The 17,334-nt window shown below is 38.2% G+C and overlaps 1 protein-coding gene across 1 annotated transcript in view; it reads left to right on the top strand.

Annotated features, from left to right (window-relative positions):
- Positions 1-4,044: 4,044 nt before the first annotated feature.
- The window catches only part of trmt10b (tRNA methyltransferase 10B), a 51,566-nt gene continuing 38,276 nt past the window's right edge, over positions 4,045-17,334 (top strand). Inside the window, exons 1-5 of the mRNA XM_065255004.2 lie at positions 4,045-4,534; positions 4,617-4,722; positions 6,387-6,514; positions 6,626-6,778; positions 6,929-7,007. Of these exons, the coding sequence (XP_065111076.2) occupies positions 4,385-4,534; positions 4,617-4,722; positions 6,387-6,514; positions 6,626-6,778; positions 6,929-7,007 (616 nt within the window). The 5' untranslated portion in view covers positions 4,045-4,384. The remainder of the gene's footprint in view (positions 4,535-4,616; positions 4,723-6,386; positions 6,515-6,625; positions 6,779-6,928; positions 7,008-17,334) is intronic.

Raw genomic sequence — 17,334 nt, 5'->3', positions numbered from 1 at the left:
AGAGTAGGCTATGGTCTTGTAATTAGTTTTTTCTTGTTTGTTTGTAATCTAACGTGATACGCCGTTATACGCAATTTACCCACTAATGGTCAAGGATTTCCGTATACCCATTTAAAAAAGCGTTGAAAATACTTAACAGTGTGTGACAAACCTTTGACACTTTCCTTCATAAATTGACATCTGAATCACTCACCATTCGCATGCTCCACTTGCTTTGGCGGGTTTAACCTCATATACAGTCGGCTATTTGGTATTTGGTGCATTTGACTTCATGCGGCACTGCGCGATCCGATCATCATATGAAATCAAATTATCACGGCACAAAGTGACTGTAAAGCAGACGGGTGTATTCATGTTGTTCAACAAAAGCCAAAAGAATGACATCAGAGTCCTGCCGAGCGATTCGAGAAATCACACAGAGAAGTCTGCTTTCTAATCACTCTCGCGGTACTTTGACATAACCAAGCGGTCTACGTAGCGCCAAATGAAATCCAATCTGCTCGCAGTCTGCAGCTCACACGACACTAACCAAACAGTCCCTGTGGAGAAATAAACGAGTGAAGCAGAGCTACGAAACATAACAAAATCCGGAGAGTTAACAACGCACATGATTATATCAACATTTAAATCATCAGTCCAGTTTATGACTTCATCTGGAGGTGAGGATTCACTAAATTATGGCCATGTTGATGTCCTGATGGTTTTTGATATAATCCACTAGCTAGCCTAACTTTCCTTTAGTTTCTCTTTCAGCATGTTTGCTAACAGATTAAACTTCTGAAAAGTGTTCATTTTTATATATACGTTCAAGGTTTAAATTTATTACGTTCATATCAGACGCAAAAATTAATTAATGATCGTCTTCTCCACTTTGGTTTTTGGTGTCTAATATTACATGATGGTCTTTTCATAATTATTAAATTACATCCTAAAATCTTTTGTTTTTCATTGTTAAACACTGCACCACTTAGGCTATATGCACAAAATACACTTGTTGATTATGTTTATAACATTATATGGTGTGTAATAAAGTGAATGTTTATCAAGACATATCATTCTTTTCTTACGCCAAGTCTTACACAATGATTTTAAATGTTGTTATGGGGTATTTTTTAATGTGCATGATTAATTTGGATTTGTGACATCCCTAAAAATACATGATTTAATTTTAGACTGGGCTTATGTTCTGCTATAGAGACATAGGGGCAGTTTCCTAGACAGGTCTTATCCTAGTCCCAGACTAAAATGCATGTTTGACGCACACCAGTAATGTTTTTTGTAAGGTTTGTTTGTAAAACTACTTGAATGCCCTAATACATACATGGGCAACATACGGCCCGGGGGCCGGATCCGGCCCGCATAGGGCTTCAATCCGGCCCTCGCGATGCACTCGCAATTTCGATGAAACTGTCATGGTTGCAGTGTTTCCATACATTGATTTTTCAGTGACAGAATCAACACTGGGTGCCACATAGATTTTTCATGATTCCCATTTACACTTTTTTTTACCATTTAAAACGTCTTAATTCATTGCATTCAGCGCTCAGCGTGCCTCGTCTCTCTCTCTTTCTCTCTCTCCTTACGTGCAGCACCTCAACAGCGCGCGCGCGCCCCCGCACCCTCCCCTCTCTCATGTTGCATGCAGCGCAGCTTTCTCACATAACAGTGAAAAGTATTTTAACTCCACGTTCCTGCGTGTACTTTCTTTTTCGCGTTATTAACGTCAACAGTCACGGATGTTATAACAGAGAAGACGGATTATCATATTCATCATGACTTAACAAAAGGTTAGCAGTAGTGTTTCCCACATATACCCGTTCGGGTGTGAGTCTGTGTCCGAGCTCTCTCCCCACCTATGATGCGGTATGCCCGTGCACATGTTCTGTAGTAACAGCAACCGTGTATTTTCTCATATTTTTGAATTTGCAACAAATTGTCTGCGACATAGAATAAAACTACCACTCGTATTTAAAATAAAAAAGCGCTCATAACACAACAACACTGATGAGAAGAGCAACATAAGTACAGCCTCAATGTAAATGTATGATGATTTTTTCAGACGATGTCGCGTTTTTAGCAGCAGTTAAAGAAAGAGCTGGTTTGATTAAAAAAAAAAGAGTTACTGGGTCCTGTTTAGTCACTATTTTATAGACAACAGAACAGATAATATGTAAAAAAATAGCATTCAGTTGTGTTAAAATGCAATATAATGTGACAAATCAAAGAGTAAAACACGACGCAATGATGTCACATATATGCTAATCGGGGTGTGACGTCATCACCGCCACAGTCTCTCAAAATCCTGTGGGAAACACTGTGGTTGTCAATATAAAATATAAAAGAAATAATAATAAATCGTGTGTGTGTGTGTGTGTGTGTGTGTGTGTGTGTGTGTGTCTGTTGCTGTAGTAACCATGGTTTTATTGTGGTAAAAGTGTAGTAACCATGGTTTTTTGGTCAATTGATTACTATGAGCAAAACCATGGTTTTACTACAGTAACAATGGTTTTTTGGTCTTAACTGTAGTAAAACCATGGTTTCTTTTCGTAAGGACAATATGCAGGGTAGGAAATGAATCCTTGAAATTTAATCCAGTTATTGTAATGTTAGAGTAGCCTAGGTCAGACAGGCCTAGCAAAATTAAATTTCAGGCCTTGAAATAGGCTGTCAAAGTAACTGTAGAGGAGCCTTAATTAATTAATTTTTACCAATTAGTCATGTAACTATGTCTAATTGCAGTTTTCCCAAGTGTGGCCCTCCGCTTACTTTGGCAAAGTAAATGTGGCCCTCAGTCTAAAACTGTTGCCCACCCCTGCCCTAATATAACCTAGCAACAGGCCTAGTGCTGGATTAATCTAAACCCTGTCGGGAAACTTCCCTTAAATATAGTTCTATGATATATTTTTTATTTTAGGTTGTTTACTGTATGTGTGCACTGAAGATAATTTACACAAGCTGTCACTGGGGTGGTACCCTTTCAAGTAGTACACCTTTGTACCTAAAGAGTGCATATAATGGGTACAAATGTACTTATATCTGTACTTAAATGGTCAATATTAGGAACCATTTAAAGGGTACCGTCCCAGTGACAGCTTTCGTTCTGATAGTGTAGGGCCCAAAATTTATTCAAGCCCAGGGGCCTCCACCCTGTTAAGTCCTCCCCTGGTCACATGTGACGTCACCTTAGGCGACAGGCCTGCGGTACGCCCACTGAGTGGCAAAAGACAGAGCGGCAGCATTTGTGCACAGTGTGAAATCAGCAAAAACACAGTGAAAAAGCGTCAAAATGGTAAAAAGCTGTTGTGCGATAGACTGTACTAACAGATTTAATAAGAATTCTGAGCTATCAATTTACAGACTGCCAAAAGAAAAGGAAGGAGAAGTAAATTGATCGTTCATGCCAACGTCCACAGACCACAGGTGGGTTGATAATTTGCTAGGGTCACTGTCAAACAGAGGATTTACATTCTACGTCAAACAGAGGATTTACATTCTACTTAAAAGTATTTTTCAAGTATTTGTATTTTACTCTTGTTTTTCTTTGGAAAACATACATTCCAAAGCATATTATCATAATTTTTACTCTATTACATTTCAGAAATACAAGTTTTTGTTTTACGTTTAATAATTAAGTACATTACCATACTTTTACTCAAGTAAAAGTACACAATTTTAATGTAATTAGGTATTAAATAAATTTTAATATGCAATATTGCAGAATACGCAGTATGATTCTATGCTTTAGAATGTAGTGAAGTAATGTTTTTCCCAATACAAACAACCTAACAAAGCATAGATGCTTAAAAAATGTAACTAAGTATTGTCCACCTCTGCTATCAAGTCCAACTAAATTAATTTAAGCTGATAATAGTCAGTTTTACTGGCAGTTTCGCAGCATCCGCTATGAAAACCAGCCATTTTGTTGAACGTTTGCCACTCAACGTGACGTCAATGCATACCCTCTATTCTCCTGTGTTCATTCACTCTTGCCTGGACCAAAATGGCGGGGCCGTTAAACTACAAAATAGTGACAAACGTTTTTGTCTACGTCATCACAGTGCGACACTCAGGACTTGTCCGTTCGAAGTGGATGTAAAGTCTGTTTAAAAAACTCGTCAGTTCTCTTAAACCGTTTAAAGACTTTTGTTCTATTTATTTCTTATTTATACATAGCTTTACTGGATATAATGTTGTTACTTCATCATTACATATGCCGGGAAAAGTTTTATGTTTGGAACCACACCACCGAACGTACATGTAAACGGCACTTGCATTTGTGACCCTCCACTGTTATTGCCGTGTAGATTTTTGAGCTATTTTATTTAAAGTATTGTTCTTTTCTTGTGAGGAAATATCACATCATCTTGGATTTAAAGTAAAACGAATGGACAACGAAACACCACAACATGCCCCTTGTTACGACGAAGGATTGTTGCAACCACACGACACCTTGATCTCCGAGTTATTTGATTTTATGCGTATCGAATTGGAAACCGAACCCGCTGGTATTGACAGAGAGGAAAGGACGTGTTCTGTAAGATGACTTCTTGTCTCTGTTATTGGTGCTTCTCAGGATTATTACGTAACAGTGACTTAAAATTGTATTACTTTTGCAGAAAAATGTCATGCGAAAGCAGCGTAACTGGGAAAGAAAAGTGGAGACGAAGAAAAGTAAAAGAAAAGAGGAGAAACAAAGGAAGAAGCTCAACAGTCAAAATAAAGGTGATATTTTTCCTTTAAACACTTTGGTACGGCTGTGCATGGCTCACGCTGTGAAGAATATTTTATTGGATTGTGGACATTTAAATTACATGAGAACTTTTGTTTTGTCCTGTTACCTTATTCAAAAATTCCATAGTGTTGTATCTTTACAATTTAGTTATATCTTTACTTGGTTTTCTCTATGGAAATATCTACAGAACCTGGTTCAAAAACATAAAGTAGTGGTCGCAATATTAAACTCATTTTTTGTGATGAAGGAAACAATAATATCTATTTCCTTTAAACAGAATTATATCTGGGATATTTCCGGTGTTTCTTTTTCTAATCCAAATGTTTTTGCGTCTGACTTAATTTTCTTCAGTTGAACAAAAACAGCTCAAAAAAATATCTCTCAACTCTCTAAGGTCATACTTTTTTCTAGTTACATTGACAATTTGTGTGCTTGCAAATATTGTTTAATAATATATCAATGTGGCATGGTGTGAAAATATTAGGAGCTGCCTAACGATAAATCGCAACTAATCGTTTGCAGAATAGAAGTTTTTGTTTACTACATATATGGGTGTGTGTATTTTGTATAATAAGTTTGTATTAATACACATGCATGTATATTTTTAAGATATTTGCATATACACATGTAATTATTTCTTAAATATATACATGCCAGTGTATTTTTATATACGTAATTATAATACACAATACACACACATTTATCATATAAACAAAAACTTTTATTCTGTAAACAATAAGTTGTGATTAATCGTTATGCAGTCCTAGAAAATATAAACATGATATCTTAAAATGAACTAATCAATGACTGAAATACAACTTATTATATATTATGAAACATTAGCCTGGATTTTACAGACATGGTCATATATACTTATTCTTATTATAATATAATAACATGTCTTAGAGGCTGTTTACACTTGGCATTAACATGCGTTTTCGTCGATCGGATCACAAGTGGACAATGTTAATGCCATATGTAAATGGTGATCAAAACGTTTTGAATCCGTCCACTTTCGACCACTTTCAACCACATTAAGAGGTAGTCGAAAACCTTTTCGATCGGATTGCTTTTGTAGTGTAAATGCACATGTGGTTGAATGTGTTCGAACAGCCACACGCGACCGCCTTCTCTCCGCCCATTTATCTTATCTGAGGTACTGAAAACAATGTTTTACATCTTTTCTGACTTCTGGTGTGAAGACACGGTGAACAGCGCTATTTTTAGCCTTTCATTGATAAAACTAAAGCAGCTGATCTCCGTAGTTTCGTTTTGAAAGCGTGTAAAAGTTGCGCGAAAATTCAGAGAAAGCTCTAACATATACACGTACAAAACTCTGTGCAGCATGTTTACTTGATACACAAGCAGCGGACTCTGACATAATATTAGTTCACGTCCATATAAACTCACAATTACTCCCGCTCGCGTTTGAATGACAGCAGAGCGACTCACCCACAGTCTCGACAGACCATCCCCTCACAGTATTAAGGACAGAAGCGGTGGAATGTAGACAAAAGAGACGGATTTAAATACCAGGTGTAAACGTAATGTGTCTCTCTCGTCCACTTGTGATCCAATCGATGAAACACATCTTAATACCAAGTGTAAACAGCCTCATTGTCAACAGTCATTGACCAATTTGTCTGTTTTGCAGATATTTATGGACCGCAGCTAAGTAAGCGTGTCATTAAAGCAATTACAAAGCAGAGACTGGAGGAGGCCAGAGATTCAGGACTGCGTCTGTGTGTGGACCTCAGCATGACCGATCACATGTCACATAAAGTGAGCTGTGCAAAAACACAACACATTATGAGTTCTTGACTACGGTCATGTCAAAATTTTACAATGCTGTAAAAACAATGGACTCTTTTCTATAATAATTATTTCTTAAAGGAAATCAGCCGTCTTGCAGGTCAGATAAGGCGCCTCTATGGATCCAACAAGAAGGCTTTACACCCGTTCCACCTTTTCCTGACAGATTTGAAAGAGGAAAATCTGCTGTATAAAGAATGTGTTAGGATGAATGACGGCTTCCAGAATTATTTGGTTGTAAAAGATTTCTTAACTTTTTTCCTCTGATTGTCACTATGTTTTGATTTAAGTGTATCCCTTAATTTTAACCTGTTCATTTATTAAAGAAAACTAAAGTAAAGTTTTGTTATAGAGATGACTTATTATAGTTTCTGTGTTTGACAGATTGATGTGACGGGGGAGAGTTGGTGCCATCTATTTCCCTCAAATGATGTGATATATTTAACCCCAGACGCAAGTGAAGGTTCGTATCTGATATACTTTGCTTTTTATTAAAGGAATGTCCCAGTTTCGTATATGTAAAGTAGGGTTGTTGCGGTGACAGAATTTTCCCACCGGTTAATCAGCGCGTGACAAACTCGGTGATACCGGTTTCACCGGGTGGGAGGGGCTTATAAATGCACAGAAGTGCGCATTTTACTTTCACTTTTGAATTAGATGCAACTGTTGTTTAAATCCAGCGCTTCCGTACGCTGCGTTAAATCGCGTATGAATTTGCGTGCAAATGCGAGTGCAACAGCTGGTTTAAGTGCTTGAGTCAATGTGCGCAGGTACTTCTGACAGAAACCCGCCAGTCCCAAGCAGAGCAACCGGCTATTCCTCCATAAAGCGCTGCTTGAATAATGGGTTTATTATTATTCTTAATGGAAAAACACAACAACAAAACGATCTTGCCTATATTAAACATCATATATGTATCTTATAACAAAAACGAGTAAGCACGCAGCTCCTGCCTTCGTCTGCTCGCCGCAGTCTGACAGGAATAAATGAAATCTGACACCCGCAGCCGCTGCTCTGTGATGACGCGCGTTCAGCTCTGCTGAATTCAGGCAGCAGACACATTCAGTTGTAAATGTTTGCTCTCTCTAACGAAACTAAAAGATTTAATTACAAAAAAATATCAAAACGACGGTGAAAGACGGTGTCGCGGTGGGCAAGTGATCTAACCGGTGAGAGGCTGAAGCACCGGTAATCACCGTTTCACCGACTATCGCAACAAGCCTAATGTAAAGGTCTGTCAGCATCATTTTTTTTCTTTACAGCTAACTTTCAATTTGCAATCCGTATATTTTGTCTCTCTATTGCCACCTCTGTTTGAAACTTAAAATTTTGGTTATTTGTGGATTAAAATAACAGAGCAATTTTCTGTATGTGGAAAAAGTGTCATCCAAAATAATATATCTGTTGCATCAGATCAGGGCTTGACATTAAGCATTGTCATGTGGTCATTGTCATTCGGACAAGTAAATTTGTCATTGACTTGTTTGAGAAAAAAAGTGACTTACATGGCAGGGCTCCAGACTGCATTTTGCCACCGAAATTTGAGAGTGTGCCACTGCATTTTATATCCAGTTGCACATGTGTGACCAGTAAATGTAACTTTTTTTGTGATGTGACACTGAATTTAAAACAGAACATTGTACTTTCTGCATCTAGCATTAAAGTATTTATTAGTAATACAGTGGAAATTAGTAGAAATGTGAATATTTGGTAACATGTTGATTTACGGTGTGTGCCCGTAAATTTTCTGCTTGCGCCCCTAAAATTTTCAGTTGGCGGCCACTGTGCACCTAGTGAAAAAAGTTAGTCTGGAGTAGGGCTGTCACTTTTAATTCGATATTCGAATATGCATTCGAACATGACGTGAAATATCCGTATTTGAACTATAAATAAACCATCTGGTTTTTAAAATGCCATGGGTAGCGCATTTTTTACAGTAACACCTCGTAAAAGGAAGGAGGCTGAGAGTGAGACCGACGACGGCAACTTTGCGCTAGAGAGGGAATCAAATTGGACCAACATGAACCTCATTTTCATGTCAAGATAGAATTATAGTTTGTTTATAAAATGACATATTGTTTATAGTGTTAAATATTATAGCAGAATAAAAAGCTTGTGTTAATATGTTCGCATTATGAAATTAGCATATATGAAGATAATTTCATCATTTTTACAACGGAATAGTAAACTTTATATTAAACAACAACAGCATTTGTCTTGTAAACGGATTTGAAATGATCATGTGCTGACTGTCGCGCGTCACACAGACGACAGAGTCAAGTGAGCTCCGCGGTGTGAGATCTGCTTAACTTAGTGGTAAGTTTAATTTCATCTCAAATATCAAATGGTTTGTGCTCTCTATCATTAAAAACGGTCAAGCAAACAGCACGCGCAGAGATAGTGTACTTGTGAATGACGGCTCACAAATGCGTGGGATAGGCTATGTATGTGTGCTTGTGGTCAATGAGATTCTTTCTCACAAACACGCTCAAGTGCGGGATATGTGTGCTTGTCAATGACGGGCATTAAATACGTTTCAGACCATTGCCTTGTGTCATACACAATACTTCTAGATAGGACCGCTCAGTCTACAACATGCTATAGATTAGCCAGAACGATAATTTCCACCACTAAAGATAGCTTTATTAGCACTCTTCCAGACCTGTCCCAAATGAAACGTGTAGCAGATAACCGTGAAGATCTGGATATTATAATAGAAAACCTGAACAATGTTTTCTCTAGCACGATGGATGCCGTTGCTCCCATTCGAAAAAAGAGAATCAAAGAAAAAACGCCAGCTCCATGGTATGACCATCATACTGCAGCCCTTAAAAAAGTAGCTAGAAATATGGAAAGAAACTACCGAAACACAAAGTTAGAGGTATGGCGTTCAGCATGGAAAGAGAGTGTTCAACACTACAGAAAGGCTTTAAAAACCGCCAGATCTACCTATCTCAGTACGCTTATTAAAGAAAATCATAGCAACCCTCGATTCCTGTTTAGCACAGTTGCGAAACTGACTAGAAACAAAGAACAAACAGAAACCAATAGTAAACTCCAACACAATAGTAACGACTTCATGAACTTCTTTACTAACAAAATTATGTTAATTAGGGAAAACATAGAAACTACGCAAGCAGCCACCACTCTACCCAATAGTACATTTAACACTAGATTATCATACGAACATCTTGAGTCATTTAAACCTACTACAATAGAAGAGCTCTCTAAATTAGTAACGTCATCTAAATCATTGTCCTGTATATTAGACCCCGTTCCCACAAAATTACTAAAAGAGGTATTTCATGTGGTGTCAGACACGGTACTAAATATCTTTAACTCGTCGCTAGAATTATGATACGTTCCAACAGCTTTCAAACTAGCAGTTATTAGACCGCTCATTAAAAAAACAAACCTTGACCAGGGAGATCTTAATAACTTTAGATCGAGTAAGCACTCTTGCGGCGGCGTTTTGAACCAGCTGTAGCTTGTTTACCTGATTTGCATTGCATCCCCCGAGTAACGAGTTACAATAGTCTATTCTAGAGGTCATAAAAGCATGGATAAGCTATTCTGCATCTGATGCAGACAGCATATGGCATATTTTTGAGATATTTCTAAGATGGAAGAATGGTGTGTGGCAGACGTTGGAGATATGATAATCGAAAGATAGATTGCTGTTGAACATTACCCCTAATTCTTAACCGTGGAAGATGGCACCACCGTGCAGCCATCTATTGGCAACTTGTAATTTGACATATTATGTTTGTAGCGATTTGGTTCAATAATAAGTATCTCAGTTAATGTCTCCAGGGAACTACACTAACCTTTTCCACTGGTGGCACTTGCGCTACCAACTTTTTCAGTTACTGGCGCAAAATATGATTTGGTCGCACATATTTTTTTCAAGTTATATTAAGGCGCTCTGGATAATAATGAACAATAATGAAACTGTATTGCATACAGATATGCTTTTTATTTTACTTGCCATCTTTTAAACCAAATGCCGCCTTGTTTTCTTAAACGTTGCAGTGTTTCCCACAGATCTGAAATGTACTTGGTGGTGGTAGTCGGTGAAAAGGGCAATTATTACCCCCTGACAAATAATGGTCTACTATACATGTGACGTAGAACTAATAATGTGTGACACAACACAATACTTTGATTCGTTGAAAATTAATATTAATTTCACATTATATTTCATCAATCTAACCACCCCAAACTTTCTTTGCCATTAACAAAGCTGACACTGTTTGTCAAAGCACCACGAAAACACTTACTGTTTTTGCACTGATATATGAAGCAATTAGACCCCTTTTATCAAACTCAATATAATACAATACTATGTATAGTATATTAATAGACAGTGCAGGTCTATAGATTATAAATGTGACTGATGTTATGACTGATGTTATAATGGTAATAATTTCTATTAGATAGGCACTTTTACTGCTTTTGCTCTATCTTTCTATTTTTCTCTTGCCGATTGAAAAAGCTTAATCCACTCATTATTTCAGATTTAAAAGTCTACTTGCTGTCCCGGTGACAAACTTTACATTGCTTTGCTCGTTCAGTGCAATTGGCTTGACATTAGCATTGCTTTTTGCTACAATCTCTGTCCAAACTTAATATGGATATGGTTTTAGAAAAGATATGGTTTATTAATAATAAGATCATAAAAAAATGTGAGAAAGCAAATGCAGCGCGTGGTCGTAACAAGAACCATCGCCATAGAAACCGAAGGCACGCTGAAACTGCACTCGAGCTTTAGCGCGGTAGCGCTCATGGCCGTTTTCCGATCGACTCGGGTTATAAACACAACATTAATCAGATTTGGGACCCAAAGTAATTAAACTAGGACCTAACCGGACCCGACAGACCATTTAAAATATAAACCCGGAACCATACGGGTCCCGCGTCCTCAGTGAAGAAAGACCTCTGCTCAAGTTTAGAAACATGGAAGACACTGCGCTTGCGTCGCGTCGCACCCAATTCATTGAGAAACAGCTGAGCACGCAAACGCACACTGATAGGGAGAGACACGACGTGCTTTCACGCAAAATGAAGCCAACGTGTTGATGGCTCAGAGCATGTTATAAAACGTATTCTTAAAATCCACATTTCTGTTTTAATAAATGCTCATAGTAAATCATAGCATATTGTCTAAAACATTAGGTAGCACATTTGCGACCCATTAAAAATTAGGGTCGCAACGGCAGTTCAAAAGGTCGCATATGCGACCATTTTGGTCGCAGTGTAGCTCCCTGGTCTCCTAGAGGTAACATATATAACGAGAATAGGATAGGGCCTAAAACTGATCCCTGTGGTACGCCGTATTCTACGGGGGAGTGATATGACTCTTCCTCATTGATATAAACAAAGTGATATCGATTGGTTAGATACGATCTAAACCAGGCTAACGCCTGACCACTGATGCCAACATAGTTTTCTAGTCTATTGAGTAAGATTCTGTGATCTATTGTGTCAAAGGCTGCACTAAGGTCTAGTAATATAAGGATTGAGATTTCACCACGATCGGCTGTTAACAGGAGGTCATTTGTAACTCTAAGCTAGGGATGGGCACGAGTACTCGATTGCTCGAGTTCTCGAACGTGGCATCAATGATTGATCACGAAACGATGATCATGTGGGTTTATTTATTAATTGTGGTTATGGCAGCATATAGATGTCTGGTTAGCATTACAAGCGCCTGTGGTAGTAAAGACTGGGTCTGGAGATGCATGTTTGATGTCGTGTTGAGCTACGCAGACAGGCGTATGACATAACATTACCATGCATGATTAAAAAACACACCGATGCGCGGCAACCCGCTGATCTCGCCGATCCTGTGAAGCCGGCAAACCTCACATCACTGAGGCTCTATGGTTTAAAAGGATGCCATGATTTTCGGAAATGCAGTCGGTCAGGTGCAAAATGTACCGGGCCGTCAAAAGTTCAATGGATTATCATGTCATATTTAAACATCAAATGTCAAGAGATACCAGAGAGCCATACGAGCATTAACATTACATCTTGAGTGAGAACAGGTAAGGGGACGACACGACACAGCTAATCGCTAAAATGATAGCAAAAGACTTAGGGCTCTATTTTAACGATCTAAGCGCATTGTCTAAAGCGCACAGCGCAACGTCTAAATGGGCGTGTCCGAATCCACTTTTGCTAATTTAACGACGGGAAAAATTGTTTTTGCGCCGAGCGCATGGTCGAAAAGGGTAGGTCCTTTTGTAATGGGAGTATTTTGGGCGTAACGTGCAGTAAACCAATGAGAGTCACAGCTCTCATCCCCTTTAAAAGCAAGTTGCGCTGGCGCTATGTCTAATCCCTATTTAAATGACGGACTTTGTAAACTGAAAAACTAAGCGGAGGAAGACGATCCCCAGTTTAAGATTAATGTTAAATAATTGTGTTGTTTTTCACTTGTATTGAAATTGTTATTTTTTATTAAAACCTTTAAAACCCGTTTTCTTTTAGTCATGGAAGTAAAAAGCAGGCTTGTAATTGCTTTAAATGTATGGCTATCCAATATCATCAAAACATAATTTACAAGTATGTAAGAAAAGGTTTGTACTCTAAAAATACTTTATTTGTAACAAACAGGAGATAAAGAAATTACAAACGGCTCTCCTCACGTTTCAGCACTTTGGACAGCGTTTTTTTTTAGCAAAGAGTTTTTTAAGCATTACTTACAAATGTTTCTCATCTCACCATATCCACAGGTACATTATATACAATAAATCCGTGAGGTAGCATTAAAAAAAACATTTAAAAACAGACGCATTTGTTCAAAGCAAAGCATTTATTTACTTACCAGGCTGGTGAAGCAGCTCTTTGCGCCTTAACGTCTCATAATCAGTCCTCATTTATAAATATGTCCAAGAGACTCAATAATAATCTTTTACATTCAATCCTTTAATCTTTCATATTTAAAAGCATTTTTGTGCTGCTGCGCATTCATGTAGCCTACTTTGTGATAAGCAAACCCGCGTTGTCCTCCCGTTTATAGGCGCATTTTACTAATGCGCTCTTTAAATAACATAAAACACATTGCGCCATTGACTTTAGACTTTAGACCAGGTTTTTGTTGGTCAATGGCGTAGTCTATTTTAGTTGCCTCAAAATAGCAACGCGCCAACAATGCGCCTGAACACACCTCATTTTCAGACCAGAACGCCCATGGGCGCAAAAGGGGGCGCAAATGCATTTGCTATTTAAACAACGCGGCGCTAAACGTGAAAATTAGGGTGGAAACTAGCGAAAGACACTTGCGTCGCGCATTGCGCTGCATTGCGCCGGGTGTAAGATAGAGCCCATAAAGCTGCTTAATGTTATGAAGCTTGTGCTTTGACTGGACGTGTTTAAAAGCACGCTGTTTATGGTGCACATCCACAACGGGAGTTAAACTTTCTGTACAAAACTTAGTTGAAAACTTAGTTGAAGTCTTGCATTTTGTGCAGATATATGTTGTATAATCCATTTATGTTGTATAAAGGCTTAATATTATGTAGAGTGTGTCATATAGAAAGCGCTTCAGTTTGTGTTTATTAACCCTTTGGTTTCACTTCATCATGCAGCTTTTCCTGTCAGAGGTTTCTGTTAAAAACATTAAATTAATTAAGAATCTAGTATGTGTTCATTGTTCTGTCATAGTTTCTTCAAAATTAAGATTTATTGAGTGTTTTTAATAAAAATATTTTCATTTTCACCATGACGTATACGCCCCGCCCATTTGATTGCCCCAACCCCCAGTTAATCGAGTACTCGTTCTTCAGACCTTTGGATTAATTGAAATGAAAAAATGAGATAACTGCCCATCCCTACTCTAAGCGGCTCTGTCTCTGTGCTACGGTGGGGCCTGAATCCTGATTGGAACTTTTTATATGTATTATTATTCGCTATGAATGTGCGTAGCTGGCTTGCCACTACTTTTTCTAATATTTTAGAAAGAAAAGGTAGATTTGAGATTGGCCTAAAGTAGGGCTGTCACTTTTTATTCGATGTTCGAATATGCATTCGAACATGACGTGAAATATCCGTATTCGAACTATAAATAAACCATCCGGTTTTTAAAATGCCATGTGTACCGCATTTTTTTACAGTAACACCTCGTAATAGGAAGGAGGCTGAGAGTGAGACCGACGACTGCAACTGTGCGCAAGAGAGGAAATCAAATTGGACCAAAATGAACCTAATGTGCATGTCAAGATAGAATTATAGTTTGTATATAAAATAACATATTTAACACTGCTATAAGTGTTAAACATTATAGCAGAATAAAAAACTTGCGTTAATACGTTCGCATTATGAAAATAGCATGTATGAAGATAATTTCATCATTTTTTCAACGCAATGTAAACTCTATATTAAACAACAACAGCATTTGGCTTGTAAACGGATTTTAAATGATGATGTGCTGACTGTCGCGAGTCACATAGAAGACAGAGTCAAGTGAGATCTGCTTGATCCCAGATATTCGAATATATTCGGATAAATTGCATGATATTCGAAATCCGTTCGAATTTGATTTTTCTCAAAAGTGACAGCCCTTGTCTAAAGTTATTAAGATCTCCCTGGTCAAGGTTTGTTTTTTAATGAGCGGTCTAATAACTGCTAGTTTGAAAGCTGTTGGAACGTATCATAATTCTAGAGATGAGTTAAAGAGATTTAGTACTGTGTCTGACACTACATGAAATACCTCTATAAGTAATTTTTTGGGAACGGGTCTAATATACATGACGAAGATTTGGATGACGCTACTAATTTAGAGAGCTCTTCTATTTTAGTAGGTTTAAATGACTCAAGATGTTCGTATGGTAATCTTGTGTTAAATGTACTATTGGGTAGAGTGGTGGCTGCTTGCATAGTTTCTATGTTTTCCCTAATAACCGTAATTTTGTTAGTAAAGAAGTTCATGAAGTCGTTACTATTGTGTTGGAGTTTACTATTGGTTTCTGTTTGTTCTTTGTTTCTAGTCAGTTTCGCAACTGTGCTAAAGAGGAAACGAGGGTTGTTATGATTTTCTTTAATAAGCGTACTGAGATGGGTAGATCTGGCGTTTTTTATAGCCTGTCTGTAGTGTTAAACACTCTCTTTCCATGCTGAACGCCATACCTCTAACTTTGTACTTCGGTAGTTTCTTTCCATTTTTCTAGCTACTTTTTTAAGGGCTGCAGTATGATGGTCATACCATGGAGCTGGCGTTTGCACAAGGCAATGGTCTGAAACTGCATCGCTCTGGGGTGATATTTCAGTGTCATTAATATTGAGTCCGAGTGGCAGAATTAAGTCTAATGTGTGCTTACGAGTATGCGTGGGCCCTGACACGTTTTGTTTAATACCGAGATAATTTAGAACATCCATAAATGCACGTCCTACTGCATCTTTTGGGTTATCCACATGGATATTAAAATCACCAACGATAAGAGCTTTATCTACATTGACTGTAAGCTCAGATAGGAAATCTGCTATTTCTTTAAGAAAATCTGTGTGGTGGCCCGGAGGCCTGTAGATGGTAGCTAAAATGAATGAAAGCTGTTTGTTGTTACAATCAGTTATTTTCATATTTAACAGTATTAGTTAAAACGAATTGAATTTTAGTTCGGATTTATGGTTTACTTTAAATATTTTGTTGTATATTGTATCTACCCCACCCCCTCTCCCTTTTAAACGAGGAACGTGTTTATAATAATAGTCTTGTGGGGTGGATTTATTTAAACTGATGTAATTGTGCTTTAAGCCAGGGCTCTGTTGAACAGAGTGCATTTAAGTTTTAGTCAGTTTTAATTATTTCATTGATAATAGGTTCTTTACTGGTAAGCGATCTAATGTTAAGAAGGCCAAATTTTATCATTTGAGTTTCATCTGTTAATGTATTGTGTTCTAATGTTATGTTAAGGCCATCTCTCTTTATCAGGTCAGGTCTTCCCCAGAAATGCTCCAATTGTCTATAAACCCTACGTTATGCTGAGGGCACCACTTTGACATCCAGCCATGAAGAGACACTAATGTACTGTAAGTTTCATCCCCCCGGTAGGCAGGGAGGGGACCAGAGCATATTACATTGTCTGACATTGTTTTTGCAATTTCTTACACCTCTTTAATAGTATCTTTGGTGATCTTCTACTGGCGAAGTCTGGTGTCATTCGTGCCGGCGTGAATAACAATCTTAGAGAACTTACGTTTAGCATTAGCCAGCACTTCAAGTTTGGATCTAATGTCAGACGCTCTGGCTCCCGGTATACAATCGACAATGGTGGCTGGTGCCTCAATGTTAACTTAGTATAGAATCTCCAATAACCAGCGCACTTTTAACAGATGTCTCAGCTGGTGTATTGCCGAGTGGAGAAAATCTGTTTGATATTACTACAGGAGCGTAATTTTGGCGCCGAATGTGACTATGCTGCCTGACAGTCACCCAGTTAGTCAGCCGCTTGACTCTGAAGTCGGAACCGAGCCATGTGTATTACGCTTAACACTAGGCGCACCCGAAACAGTGTTTGTAACATTAACATTAGCGGTCTTACTATGCTCAACTAGCGTTCGGATGCGCCCTTCTAGTTCTCCAACCTTCTCCGTCAGCCTACTTCAATACACTTAGCACATTTAAAACCCTCTATGCTGACGGATGAAGCTTAACTGTACATGTGGCAAGTAGTGCAGGTTACAATAACAAGCGGACTCTTACCGTTTTCATGCTGGGCAATGGCGTCTCCATTCACTCGAACGCGGTCCATGAAACTGCATCGCGACAGGTGCTCGCTCGCAGCACGCCT

Source organism: Paramisgurnus dabryanus, chromosome 2 (genome assembly GCF_030506205.2).
Source record: "Paramisgurnus dabryanus chromosome 2, PD_genome_1.1, whole genome shotgun sequence".
Classification (NCBI taxonomy): domain Eukaryota; kingdom Metazoa; phylum Chordata; class Actinopteri; order Cypriniformes; family Cobitidae; genus Paramisgurnus; species Paramisgurnus dabryanus.
Note: the sequence above shows the minus strand (reverse complement) of the source record. Positions and strands in the feature narration are given on the sequence as shown.